The sequence below is a fragment of the Galleria mellonella genome, unplaced genomic scaffold, assembly GCF_026898425.1.
Source record: "Galleria mellonella isolate WM207_F2 unplaced genomic scaffold, CSIRO_AGI_GalMel_v1 utg606, whole genome shotgun sequence".
In the NCBI taxonomy this organism is placed as follows: Eukaryota; Metazoa; Arthropoda; class Insecta; order Lepidoptera; family Pyralidae; genus Galleria; species Galleria mellonella.
In genome coordinates, this window is record NW_026442126.1 from 335,807 (window position 1) to 349,744 (window position 13,938).

At 34.5% G+C, this 13,938-nt stretch overlaps 2 protein-coding genes across 2 annotated transcripts; both read left to right on the forward strand.

Annotated features, from left to right (window-relative positions):
- The first annotated feature begins 1,494 nt into the window (after positions 1-1,494).
- LOC113514356 (circadian clock-controlled protein daywake-like) lies at positions 1,495-9,866 on the forward strand. The gene is made up of 5 exons (XM_026898429.3): positions 1,495-1,674; positions 6,270-6,489; positions 7,730-7,860; positions 8,755-8,910; positions 9,618-9,866. Exons 1-5 carry the CDS (start codon positions 1,617-1,619, stop codon positions 9,767-9,769), a joined length of 717 nt encoding a protein of 238 aa, XP_026754230.1. The 5' UTR covers positions 1,495-1,616; the 3' UTR covers positions 9,770-9,866.
- A 2,317-nt stretch (positions 9,867-12,183) lies between these two features.
- Positions 12,184-13,448, forward strand: LOC113514364 (ribonuclease P protein subunit p40-like). Its single transcript, XM_026898441.3, has one exon. It carries the CDS (start codon positions 12,419-12,421, stop codon positions 13,442-13,444), a length of 1,026 nt encoding a protein of 341 aa, XP_026754242.2. The 5' UTR covers positions 12,184-12,418; the 3' UTR covers positions 13,445-13,448.
- The last annotated feature ends 490 nt before the right edge of the window (positions 13,449-13,938 follow it).

Here is a 13,938-nt window from a genome sequence, read left to right on the forward strand (position 1 = left end):
ATAAAGTTGCTAGCAATGTGGCTATTTTTGTTTTTTAATGGATGATAATAATAATAATATTTCTTTATTTATAGATTACAAAGATCCATTCTTGTTAGAAACAATTGACTTAAACTATGTTAGTAGAAAAAAAAATATATACAAAATTCATTTTATGGCCCCTATAATAATTTTGACCCACAATGAGAGGATCGGACTATCGTATTTATTACATAATGCCCTCAGAATGCTGTTACTGCTGCCACGCAATCGGTATAAAAGAGATGCGATCCGTTTGCGTCTGATGGCCTAGAAGTCGTCTGTCCATGCCGCTGCAAACATTGTGGATGCACTACAAAAACGTAGCAGCCGTAACAACACCCTGAAAACATTATTGTATTGAACACGCAGAGCGCTGTATGCCCGCCGTGTATAGTCAACCCACAGGCTGCTCGTGTAAAAAGATTGGCAATATGCCTTGAACAATATTATTTTGACTTCAGTCGAGCAACGTGTGAAGCGGTTACCTGCGCTAACAGTATATGCTGGCGGGACATCAGTGACGGATGATTGGTGAGGATGAAAAGACAGGTGAGTAAGCCAATCGTGAAGAATACATCTGGAATTTAGCATGAGAGTTTTCAGGAAGAAAAGCTACCTGACAAGGTAGCAATGGAACTGGTAGTTCGTATTATTAATAATCTCTTTTCCCGCGCAATGGGTCTGTTAGGTCCTCCATAATTCTCTATTTGCTTAATGGTTGACTGATAGAGAGATACCAGAGGGTGACTTTGTACAAAAGTCGTTTGCTTCGCTTCCTCTGTCCCATTCGTGTTTCTACCGTGAAGCAGTTGTGTTTGCATGGCTGTGTTTCGGTTTGAAGGGTGGAATATGGCGTGAATTTACAGGGTATACAGGAATAACACCTGAGTCCTCAGGAATGGCAACTCATGGGGGAAACAGTCTTCTTTCTAAAATCACTATTCTTTCTAAAATTACGAATAACCACGCTGGTCGTATCGTCTGGGTGGTATTTTCATACTCCAGTATTAATCCTTATTTAAATAAATCTATCGAGTTATTTCCAAAAATTGCATATTGCGATAACCAAGATCCACGCGGGCGAAGCCGCGGGCGAAAGCTAGTATTAAATAAAGATTTACAACAGCCGAGGTTAACTCTGTAAAAGTTCTCCTCCAGCAAACCCTGAGTGGAAAGAAGAATTAATTTATCAAATAAAAAATTTATTAAATTAATCAAACATCAATGCACAAAAATAGATTGTTTTGTTAATTTAATAACAAATCTTCCATCGCATATTATTATACCGGCCGCGTTATACACATACAAGGTTAAAATAAATAATTAATTTACATATAAGCAAATTAATAACGTGGGAAATAATGTTCTTTATTCGACCAAATCAGGCGGAGGCTCGTTGTAAATGCAAGTACCTATATACATTTGACGTCACAACTTCGCGACATATAAACTGGCGGAAAGCACCGGCCCGCGCATTTAAAACTATAAAATTAATACTAATAGGACACAGTATTAATACGTACAGTATAACAGTATAGAGTACGTACATTGGTTTTTTTTTTTTTTTTTATTTCGAATCACATAAGTGTCTTAAAATGTTTAGTTACATTATATGTTTTTTCTCTGTGATAATAAGTGCGAATTGTGCATTAGGTAAGTTCTTATTTAAGTTTGATTTATGAATAACAAAGTGGGAATATAAATTATTAAGCTATTTTTTTATTTGGTATTAAACCTTTTGAGGGTGTTCTAAATAGCAGCGGAATGGAACATGTTCCCCATAGAAGTGGATAGAAAAAGGAGATACAATTTTGAATTTCGCCACATTAACTTAATAGTTGGATACATCATAACTTCATTCTGTACTTATACTAAAGATTAATTAATTATAAAAAAGGAATCCAAGCATTCTACCGCCATCTACCGAATAAATTTTTTTCTTAGAAACTTTACTTATTGTTTATAAAATTTTATTACAATCACTAGAACGGTTTCGAAAACTTTTTGACACGTAATTTTTATATGTTAAAATTTATTTAAGATATTAATATCTGCGTGATTGTGTTTTATATATTCTTTATTGTACTTATAAATTACATAGAAAGTATTGTTTCAACCGTGAAGCAGTTGTGTTTGTATGGCTGTTTCGATTTGAAGTGTGGGATATGGCGTGAATTTATTGGGTACAGAGGAATAACACCCGAGTCCTCAGGAATGGCAACGCATGGGAGGTATCATGGGCGAAACAGTATACTCTGTTATGTCCATGGTATACTGCTCATGACTATAGGCGACGGTTACCACTATCCTTCTTGGCTTGGCATCTAGGCTTGTTTGCGATTCTAAGTTGTATAAAAAAATTAAAATAAAAAACGAAATTGTAATGTTAAAGAAAAAAAAAAAAACTTTTAAAAATGTTCTGAGAATCTAATATATAGTATGATGTCATCTTTCTAAACCTATATCTTATTCTAATTTTTTTGAATTTGATAGTTTGAAAAGTTACTATTTTATGGACCGTCACAAACGAATATTATAATAAATATAACTTAAAGGTAAATGAAAGAAAGAATGGTTCTTTAGTGGCGACCGCGTAGGAGTAAACGTAGTGAAGGACGACCCCCCACTAGATGGAGTGACGAATTGGAATGCATTGCAGGGAGTCAGTGGATGCAGGTGGCTCAGGATGGGGGATGGAGGAGGTCTATGGGGGAGGCTTATGTCCAACAGTGGACAGATAATGGCTGAAATAATGATGATGGAAGGTAAATGTATTAGGAATATAGTTCATATTGGTTTTTTTTTAGAGATGATAATGGAATGGTTAACCCGCCTGCGCTATCGGTATATATACGCTGACAGGGCACCAGTGAGAGATGATAGGTGAGGATGAAGCAGGTTAGTTAGAACATCATGACAAATTCAACAATAAATTAATCACGATAGTTTCCAGGGGGAACCGCGAGGAGGTCGGTCCAATAGGGTTTATTGCTAGCAATGGGGATGCTAATCCCCGTTACTAACAGTCCCTTCTCCCCCCAGTTCATATTGGTTCTTACAATAAAGATTACGCTACTAGTATGGTATATTATTTGTGACAGTGATATCAAATTAAAATTTTGTTTTTAAAGATAGGTTTTAGACCAATGTTGGCTCAGGATCGACGCCACTGTCAATTAATTATAGATTTTATGATCACAGATACAACTCTAAATATATATATATATATATATATATATATATATATATATATATATATATATATATAAAATTCTCGTGTCGCGGTGTTTGTTACCAAACTCCTCCGAAACGGCTTTACCGATATTTATGAAATTTTGTGTGTATATTCGGTAGGTCTGAGAATCGGCCAACATCTATTTTTCATACCCCTCCATTATAAGGGTGACGTACCCCAATTTTTTTTGACAATTTTTTTTATTTTAATTTTATTATAATGTAGCATTGAAATATACATACAACTTTAGAAACTAAAATTTTTATGATATTTAAGATTGTATTACACAATAAAAACCGACTTAAATTGTGACAAAACTATTTTGATTTCAAACTAATTCTAAACTAATGAATCGATTTTGATAAAATTTCCGTAAGACCAATCTGAAATCAAATCGGTTTAGAAGTGACTTACTTGTGTGGTAACAAACATAAAAAAAAAATATATATAACCGAAGTGTGAACCTATACATTTTTTAAGTCGGTTAAAAAGTACTAAGTACAGAAAGTTTAAATTCGGAACATACGTTTATTTTATAACGCAAGCATCTGCTAAGAAAGGATTTTTTTATAAGTATGAGTAAGTACGTATTAAAAACAAACCGTCATTCAGTTTCCACTTCAAGCAAAAAGTATTCTTCTCTCTTCTGTAACTTTTAGACCATCAGCACTGTGGAGTACAGGCCACATATATTATTTATAGCTATATATTATTATTTACCAAATTCGAAATTGACGCGCCTATCTATTGTTTCCTTTTGGCTTGCCTTCACGGCCCTAGTCTTCTAAGTTCCTTTGACTAATATACATATATTTCCAATTTCCATTCCTGGTTTCCTTTGTCGCCTACAAGCTCCACGTAATCTGTCTGATCTGTGACAATTTAAAACAAGAATGAATATTTTTAAATTGATTGCACGGAGAAAACAAATGTAAATAAACATTCAAAGATAATGCATTTAACGGTGGAACTGGTCAATAAAATAACAATTTTATTGTAAAAGAGTATGTTGTCCCTCTTATTTTAGTTGTTGAACTGTTTTGTCTCTTTCTTTTGTACTGAATGTTTGAATGGCAAAAAACAGTGTAATACTTAAAATAGGTACGTAAGAGGTTTTAGTTTTTATCAATCAGGGGTATATTTTTTTCTAATAATATCAAATATGAATCATCATTTCTAAAATAACAAAATTTTTCCATGGGTTTTATATAAATTTTCCATATGCAATATAAAAGAGGACTTAACCAATTTCGCCAAGGATTAAAGATTAAAGATTTATGTTCATAAATATAATATAATATTTTTATGTGTCTACGTATAGTTTTTGGGTTAAAATCTTTATTGAATTATCTTTTAAGGTCACTATGTAGTTGTATATATATATATATATATATATATATATATATATATATATATATATATATATATATATATATATATATATATATATATATATATATATATATATATATATAGACACATTTCTATTTCTTCCAATTTATTCAACCGAATCTGAACTTTGACTTTTCGAGATAAAAGATAAGAAGACCGGTTTAGAACTTATAATAACCGATCTTCCTTATATCGCCTGATCGCCCTTGAACCGTCCGATGAAACTGGATCCTTTCTCCGTTACCAATAAGTACCTAAATACCTTCGTAACGGAAATACAAGACCGTTTTACCAGAAATATTCGGGGTATTCGCCGTGCGTGGCAAACGATTCGCACTTGCCAATTCGCCATTTTTTTTTCCTTTGTGTTGCGCACTGCTTCCGTTTTATAAACTCATGGAAAAGAATTCCGACCTTGGACTTGTTAGACTCGATTAGGTAACTCTTGACACTTTTTGTGTTGTCTCAAATATCGTGTGCTTAATTTGTTTGCATTAACATTTAATGGCAATGATTATGATTTGTGGTCGTATTAACATTTTCTTATTGTATTTTTTGCACATTATTTTGTGTAATTTTGTAGCTGTTTCCTTGGCTTTGCTCACGCGAAATCCGTATTCCTTGAGATCGGGGCTTACCTGTTTATAAACGTATGCAAAATTTGAAAGATTTTGCAGTTGTAACATCGGCAGTTCTGGTTTGGTCCTAGTGTGTTATACCTCGCGATTATCCAATTTAGCATTTTCTTTTTAAACTACTTAAAACATGAGATGTTTCTTAATTCGATCTTATTTTTCTTTATATTCTTCAATTATAAATCGATGATAATCCTTATTATAATTTTTATAAATAGAGATTATACGTGTTAGAATCCTATTAATTTTAATACGACGTTTTATGAAAGCAACATCTTAAATTATAATATATTGAAAAAGTGACTTGCTCGGTGTTTCCCGCACCGTTGGCACGACTAGTTTTAGCATTAACACCTCGAAGTAGGTAATTGAATATTGTGTTTACAATATATATTAGATGTTGTATCATGAACATTAAATATTTTTTTACGGATTTTTTAAACTATTGAGAACGTCAGGACAGATGACAAATGGTAACTATTGTCTATTTATGTTCAAAGGCAACGCGGTGTCTATGGTACTTCATACGCCTTGCAATTCTTGAGAAAAACAATGTTGTACTTCTACACTCCGCACTCAGTACCACAGTAGCAATATCTTCTAAACCGTAAACAGAAGAGTAAATATTCCTTGTGCATATGCTGGAAAACACTTAAACATTATTGAAACATGAGTGAGAAAGATGCACTAATGCAGGCTACTTTTTCGTTACAAATTTATGTCGGTTTATTACCGGGGAGGCGAGTGGGTTAACAATATATTTATATACCAGTATATCACACTCATGCTCGTGTCACAGTCGCTCATGACTAAAGATCACGAATTGATACCGAAACTAGTCGAGCTTTATCGATCTAATTACACGTAAGTTAAACCGGTAGTTATTAATTTAAAGTATACCTATAGATAGGCGAATATGGCTAGATTACATCACTCTGCTGATCCTTGTATAGCAACCATTAACAAAATATTTTTTCCTTCCCCAGCACCGTTCATTACACCATGCCATACACAAAATGACACTTGCACCCTGGCGGCTGCTCAAGCGGCGCTGCCATACGTCGCTGCTGGACTACCAGAACTGGGTGTGAAACCGTTGGATCCTCTACACATTCCAGTAATAAAGAGCGACCAAGGTGGACTGACACTCACGTTCACAGACACCGTGATTACGGGACTCAAAAACTGCAAGATTGACGGCATACGGTGAGTAAATTGAAGTTTGACCAATTTTTTAACGAATTTTGGAATGGCAAACAAGCTGACTGCCTATTTGATGGTATTGTAATGTTATATCGTAGACTGAGTAAAACATACTACGTAGTGTATTACAATTATCGAAAAAACGTTCTCATCTAGTGGTCTATTCGGTTCTGGAGTAAGGACACATGAGTTTACAATCCCGGTCTCCCGAGCCACTGCAGTTTATCACCACTATCCCCTCCGCAACTGTACTATTCTTTCTTTCCCTTTTCTCCATAAGAATTTCGTTTCTTTTTTATCGTATCGTCCTTTTTACAGTATGGGCTTTTTTAAAAAGTGTGTATTAAGATTTCTTCAGCGTCAGCAATACTTACTTGACACTTCTAGTTATGTTGGCATTTATAGTCTACGGTGACCGCTTACCAACAGACAGTATGAATGTTTGCCATGATGGATGTTTTCGTGATATAAAAAAAAAATAAGAAAAATATATATCTTTGACCCCAAATTTTAGGATCAAAGGTAACATCATACTACCTGCATAGTAATAAAATGCTGACCACAGGTAAAGTCTAATGAATATAGAAAAAAACTATGAGAGGAATTTTTATAATACTCGCTTGGCTCCTTTAAGCTTGGGAATGTGAAATAAAACGTTTGCACGTTTTAAATAATAAAGTTTTATGATATCTAGTTTACTCTGCGATCTTGATGGACAAGGTCTAACACAGGTAAATTAAATTGTATACAGATATACAACAGGTGCAACTAACTACGGTAAACGGGGACATCATGCCGCAACCATGCTGTGTTTACAAACAAATTTGAATTAATTACGCATTTAATAAAATAATTAATGCACTTCTTGTTCAATGAAGGAATAAATTATTATTGTATAATCAGCTTGAAAAACCGATGGAGGAAAAAAGGTTCTTGAATGGCGACTTTGTAATGGGGGTCGTCGTACTGTGTTTGCCTTTTTTTTAACAAGGGTAAAAATCTTTCATCACTATGTAATCCCAAGCTATGTACATTCTTCAACTACTTTTCGATACACTTTCTTTATACCACAAAATTGGCAAACAATCATACAGCCTGTCTGATAATAAACGGTTACCGTAGCTTAAAGACGCGTGCGACATTAACACCATAAAATTGTAGGACGAGCAAGACCTACCCAGCTTTCCCTTAGCCTTTGATCACGACTGCTTCGAAATGATTCATAGCATGAATTCTCTTTCAGACACGACATCACTAAACCCAAACAATCGGTGGTGATCCGTTGCTCCATAAACCAGGCCGGGAACTACAAACTGAATGGGCGTCTGATAGTCTTACCGGTGGAAGGAGAGGGGAAATATAATATTGACATACGTGAGTAGTTTTTTTTTTTTTTTTTTATTAATTTAAATCCTTTTCTTTCTTTCAATGGTCCAGGAAGGACAGCAGCGTCCCTCTTAAAACATCACCAAAGCCTAATTGTGATTGTGAACCTGCCAAGCATGGTAACTACTGACAAAACCTCTCAAGTTCCTCTTGATATCTCTATCTCTTGATATATTCCTCCTGATATTGTTCTACGTTCGGCAGTGGACTGTTCACAGCTGAAAGGATGATAAAATTGTTCGCAAATACAGTCCAGTATGCTCTAGCGGGTACAGAACAGGCAAAGAACGAGCTTGTTGGTAACAAACCAATTATCTGACGGTAATGACCTTGGGCGGTCACGTGTAGTATTTAATAATTATATTATAAACTTGATGTACATAATAAATTCATACGCTGTTAAATTCATTTCCGTACCTCAAGGTTCAGAATCTTGTGGAGTTATTGACTGAATGCACCGACGTATATATACACTTTATTACTAGTTTTTACTATTTCTACTTTTCTTGGTGCCGTGTGGTCCCGGCATAGAATAGGCCACCCCTTTCTTTCTTCTTTAAGGGAAGACGAGGAAGGAACAACAGCGTTGCTCTTATAACATTTCGAAAGCCTAACTACGGTTGCTAATCCGCCTGTCAAGCGTGGCAACACCTGGCGAAATCCACCACAGTGGAGGCTTATACTCAGCAGTGAACGACTAAGGGCTGAAATGAAGGATTTTAGGAGGATTCTGTGTCTTCATTCTATGTATGTAGAATAAGAATTCGAAGTCGGCATGCCGGGAATACATGCCATGATTCCCGGCATGCTGAGACTCATCATGGCCAAAAGACATGATGAGCCTTTTGGCCATGATTTTTATATTATTTTGGAAAATTACAGGCGACATCGTTATCAAAGTGACCAGTGAGATGTCCATGGTACCAGGGGAGGATGGAAAACTCCACTGGCATGTGAACAAGTGGAAACACGCGTACCAGGTGAAGACTGGCGCTCACTTCCAGTTCGATAACTTGTTCAATGGAAATAAAGTTCTCGGTAAGTAGAGCTGGTCGCTGATACTTGGTATTTTTTAAAAGATTCACAAGGTTATTATACCAGCATTCAGTCCGACTGATGCATCATGATAACGATAATGACTGACGACCGCCACAGCAGTCTATAAACTGTTGTAAAATCAGCAGTAAAATGCGTGCAATGCTGAATTTTGTAACGCAAAGCCATATTTCTATGGCTTTGCATAATTTCACTGCTGTAGTGCATCCTTCCAAACACTCTTAAGCAAGAGGGCAAGCTGCTTATCCTAGAAGAGAACTAAGTACCTACATAAAACTGTTAACCGCCCAAAACAAATGTGAATAGTATAGTATAAGTGAATAATGCATTTATAATGTTTTTCCTGGAATTTGAATCTACCATAGCTTCTATATTGATCAATGATATTTTTTATATAAAATGTGGTCATATTTTTTCTTTGATTGTTTGAAATACACAACAATAATAATATCTAATAATAATATTTCATTAGTGCAATATTATTTTAACCGACTTCTAAAAAGGAGGACATCCTAACTGTACTGTATTATTAAACAATTCATGTAAATCCAATACTTGGCCATGATCTAAAGCCCGTTTGTTTTGATATCTTCTTTATCTAAGATCGAGTATCTTAGATAAAGAAGATGTTCAAACACACTTATGCATTACTCATAAGATTTTAATTTAATACTTTTCGCTTACTCCAGCGGAACCAGTGGAAATGTTCATGAACACGAACTGGAGCGACGTGATGCAAGAGGTGGCGCCGCCGGTAGTCTATTCCATCGTGGCGGCCGTCATGGATACACTGGAAGCTCTCTACAAAATAGTGCCCGCCGATGAACTCGCTCTCAGCTAAACAAAATGTTATCTATTCTGTTATTCTATTGTATATTGTTGTTTGTAAGGGTATGTAATTGTAATAAGTAAGAGTAAAGGACTTTTAAGTAAGATTACTTCGTCCTTTTATTGGCATCCCTGATACCATTACAAAACCTGTTAAAATGTACAACTATAAGAAGTCCTTAGTACATTTTCGGTATTTTATCATTGAGGGGTGAGTTTTGTCAGACAGAAAAACCTGTAACACTGCAAGCTCTCACTCTTTCTTCAAGTTTGCTGCTCACAGGGATAAAATTATAAAATTCCTCTCAGTGACTCCTGTCGGTGATGATGTACTCGTATTTAGCAGTGTTCCTAATATTTTTTATTTCCTCGGGAAATGAGGTGTATTTTTCAAAGGAGATATATAGTTTACGTATGGGTGGCCTAGAATTACAAGTTATGTATTATGGCATTTCATCCTCATCTTGAAAATGGTGTAGTTTTTGGGCAAAGCTTACGTGGGAGCATGCGCTTATTTAGTTTGCGGTGTTCAGTGACAGTCCTTGTATTGACAAGGACGTAAAAACAACACGAGTGTTTTTACTTAAGAGGATTAATTTGTAATATAATTTCGGCTTGTAATATTAAAGGCATATTTGCCTAAGTTTACCAGAGGGAGACTTTGTACAAAAGTCGATTGCTTGGGTACCTCTGTCCCATTCGTGTTTCAACCGTGAAGCAGTTTTGTTTGCATGGCTGTGTTTCAGTTTGAAGGGTGGGATATGGCGTGAATTTACTGGGTACAGAGGAATAACACCTGAGTCCTCAGGAATGGCAACGCATGGGGGGTATCATGGGCGAAACAGTATACTCTGTTATGTCCATGGTACTGCTCATGTCTATAGGCGACGGTTACCACTTTCCATCAGGTGGGCCGTCAGCTTGTTTGCCATTCTATGTTGTATAAAAAAAAGTTTAAGGGTATTTCTACAGTGGGACTGCTCTTCATCAGTGCTTTAATATATGCTCGCCATATGGTCCCGGAATAGAAGGGTCACCTCTTCCTTTTCCATTGGTGTCGTAAGAGGCGACTAAGGAAACTTAATGGTCAACAGAGTAGCATCCCTTTTAAAATATCATCAAAACCTAACTACGGTTGCCAACCCGCCTGCCAAACGTGGCAACTACTGGCAATCCCGCAATCGAAGGATGTCTATGTTCAGCAGTGAACAGTTAACGGCGGATATGATGATGATGATGATGAAGAAGATTGCCATGAGTTTTTTTTATGGGAACTGTTTTTGCCTTTTCCTATATGAACAGGGTAAGTTTACTATCCGGCTCGAAGGAGCACTAATTGCATTTGTAAATATGCTGGTTCTTGTTGTATTATTTATATTATATTAATTGTAAATAAAATTGCCATCTATTGACTTGATGTATTATATGTATATTTTGTTCTATTTTAATTGTTTATAAATATTCTTTTTTCTAAAAAACTATAATTGTCAGTATATGTAAAAAAGATTCATTTTGAACAAATGCGTTTAAAGTCGCTTCCGCCGTAACACTATGCTACGGTAACACTGTTTAGCAACAGACGAGCCGTATACCTATTTGCCACATAGTAAGTAGTATAAAAAAACTTTTCTCATGACTCTCGTACCATAAGAGAATTTTAAGTAGGCACATATAGGTATGACAGAAATAAGAATTATTTGAAAAACTCTCTTTTACTTACGATTTTATTCCATTATGGTAATCCTATAAAAGTCAATTTGTCGAATTTCTGTCTATGTGATGTAGATACGTCGTAACAATTAATATGTTAAGGATTATTTACGGTATTTTCAATTACTTAAAAATTTGTTACAATGAGAGCACAATTAGAGTTACAATGTTTGTAATGTTGTTGACATGATGTTGGAGTAAAGGAATTGTTAGTAATGGAATGTTAATCCCCATTATTAACAATACGAGTATATCCTGTCAGATCAATCTCCACGTGTCACACGTCTCTCGGACAACTATCGTATTTAATTTGTAGTAAATATCTATTAATGTTTTTTTTTAATTCTGTATATCTATTAAATTCTGAAAAGAAAAACTTAAAAAAAACATACTATTTCTCTAAAAATATCCATCTCGACCAATTATAATTTTAGCGACTAGCCACTAACTAAAATGATATAAAGATGAGCAGAAAGAAAACCAAGCTTTAATGTAAAAAAAGAGAAAGGAAGTAGAAGTAAAAGGTACATGATTTAGAGGAATTCAAAATTGTCTTTGAGAAATTATCTTTCATTGAGAACACAATTACGAAGATTTAATATCTAGCCTAAAAGGAAAGTACACGTCAGACTAGGCTGTATGGAATTCGTTCTCTTAGAACAGAAAAAAAAATACAGAAATTGTCACACCACATAGTTGACACCAGACTGACACTGAATGACAGTCAGTAAGCATGTGTAGTGTCAGTAGTTTTTAAATTTTTAGGTTATTTATATTAGCTATTCTTGTTATTTATTTACAATTCGAATTCGATTTATAGTGCTTTTAATTATCTTTGATTACTTACAAATTACAGAAATTAAAACTGATATAGAAACGGTTAATAGTTCTTGATTATATATATATATTAATTTACAATTTTAATTTAAGACAACATTATCTAAATATCAAAATGTTGTGTCCAGAAGTCTGGAATTTCCCACCGCCAAAAGTTATGACTTATCAGAAACGCTCTGAATCAATTGACTCGATAATAAAAACTGTGAAAATGAATCATTTTTACAAAAGTTTGGTTGTTACGTTACCTGATAACTTGCAAGTGCCTGCTTACATTGAAGAATCACTTACAGAAGATACGGATTACTATAAAATATCCAACTGTCCATTAACGGAGTTTTTAGAACCTGTGTTTATAGATAGTTTTGTTAAGAATGGCAAATTACACTGTTTATCTACTGATAGGAACTGCATTACGCAGAATTGCTTCGCCATAACTCCTGATGGTGTACTAACTTTACACATAATCGAATTTATATATCAAACGCTGGGTTTAGAAGGTACAAAACGACCACATAACTTTTATGAAATAAGAATCGATTTGAAAAACATGAAAAATTTTATTAGAATTAAGAGCGCTTTAAATAAATTGGAAACATTCAATTTTATTTTATCGTGGGAGCCAAATTCTGAAGATATATGCCCATCGTCAATTGCAAAGTATTTTAATGATAGGAATATACAGGTCTCAGTTTCATCAGTACAAGTGGAAACATTGACACCTCCTGTAACAGAAATACCTTCATTGAAGGACGTAGAACTTGAGGATATGGTTGAATGGATTGGAATGTTGGCTCACAATGTTGACCTGACAGATGTTCCAAGTTACATTAGCACATATGACCAACCTGATAGTGAATATGCCTTAAAGTCTACTAGAATATCAGTGTCCATTGTAAAAGGAATGTTGACACCAAATATTATTGAAAACACATGTAAACACATAGAGAAATATGTATTCTCAAGAGATTTAGATAACTATTGGTCATCACTAAGTATTCAGAGCTATGAGGATAGCCTCTGGCAGTGGAACACCAGCAGCCCTGCCATGTTTCAAGCACATGATTCGTCTTGTAATATATTTATTACGAATAGCGGTGAAAATTTAATATATTCTATTGGACAATTAAAATATTCTTAATCTACTGTGTGTTTATATTTGTTTTTTAATCCGTAAATATAAAATTAAAACTTAGTAATTATTAAATTTCTAAACACTGCAGTAATGATGATAGTTTTAAATTATGTAATGTTTCAGTTGTGCATACTTCTATAATTTGTCTATAATTTCATATTTAAAAGGGTTTATATATAGGTAATTTTTATTAAAGAATTATTAATGTTAAATTAATAATTTATCAAGTTTGTTACATTTTGTAAAAAGTGACAATCATACACTAACATTTGTAAGTAATGAAAGCTTCCTGGACTTCTATCAGTCAATCAATTGTCGATTGTCCTATGCTTGCTATGTCTCATTATTATTTCAGTCAATAATTGTCCATTGCTGAACATAAATCTTCCCCATAAAGGGAGTTTTGCCAGTAGTTGCCACGCTTGGCAGTCGGGATGGCAACTGCAGTTAGGCTTTTTTTAAGCATATGATATGCTGTAAAACATTCACCTTGTAATGCA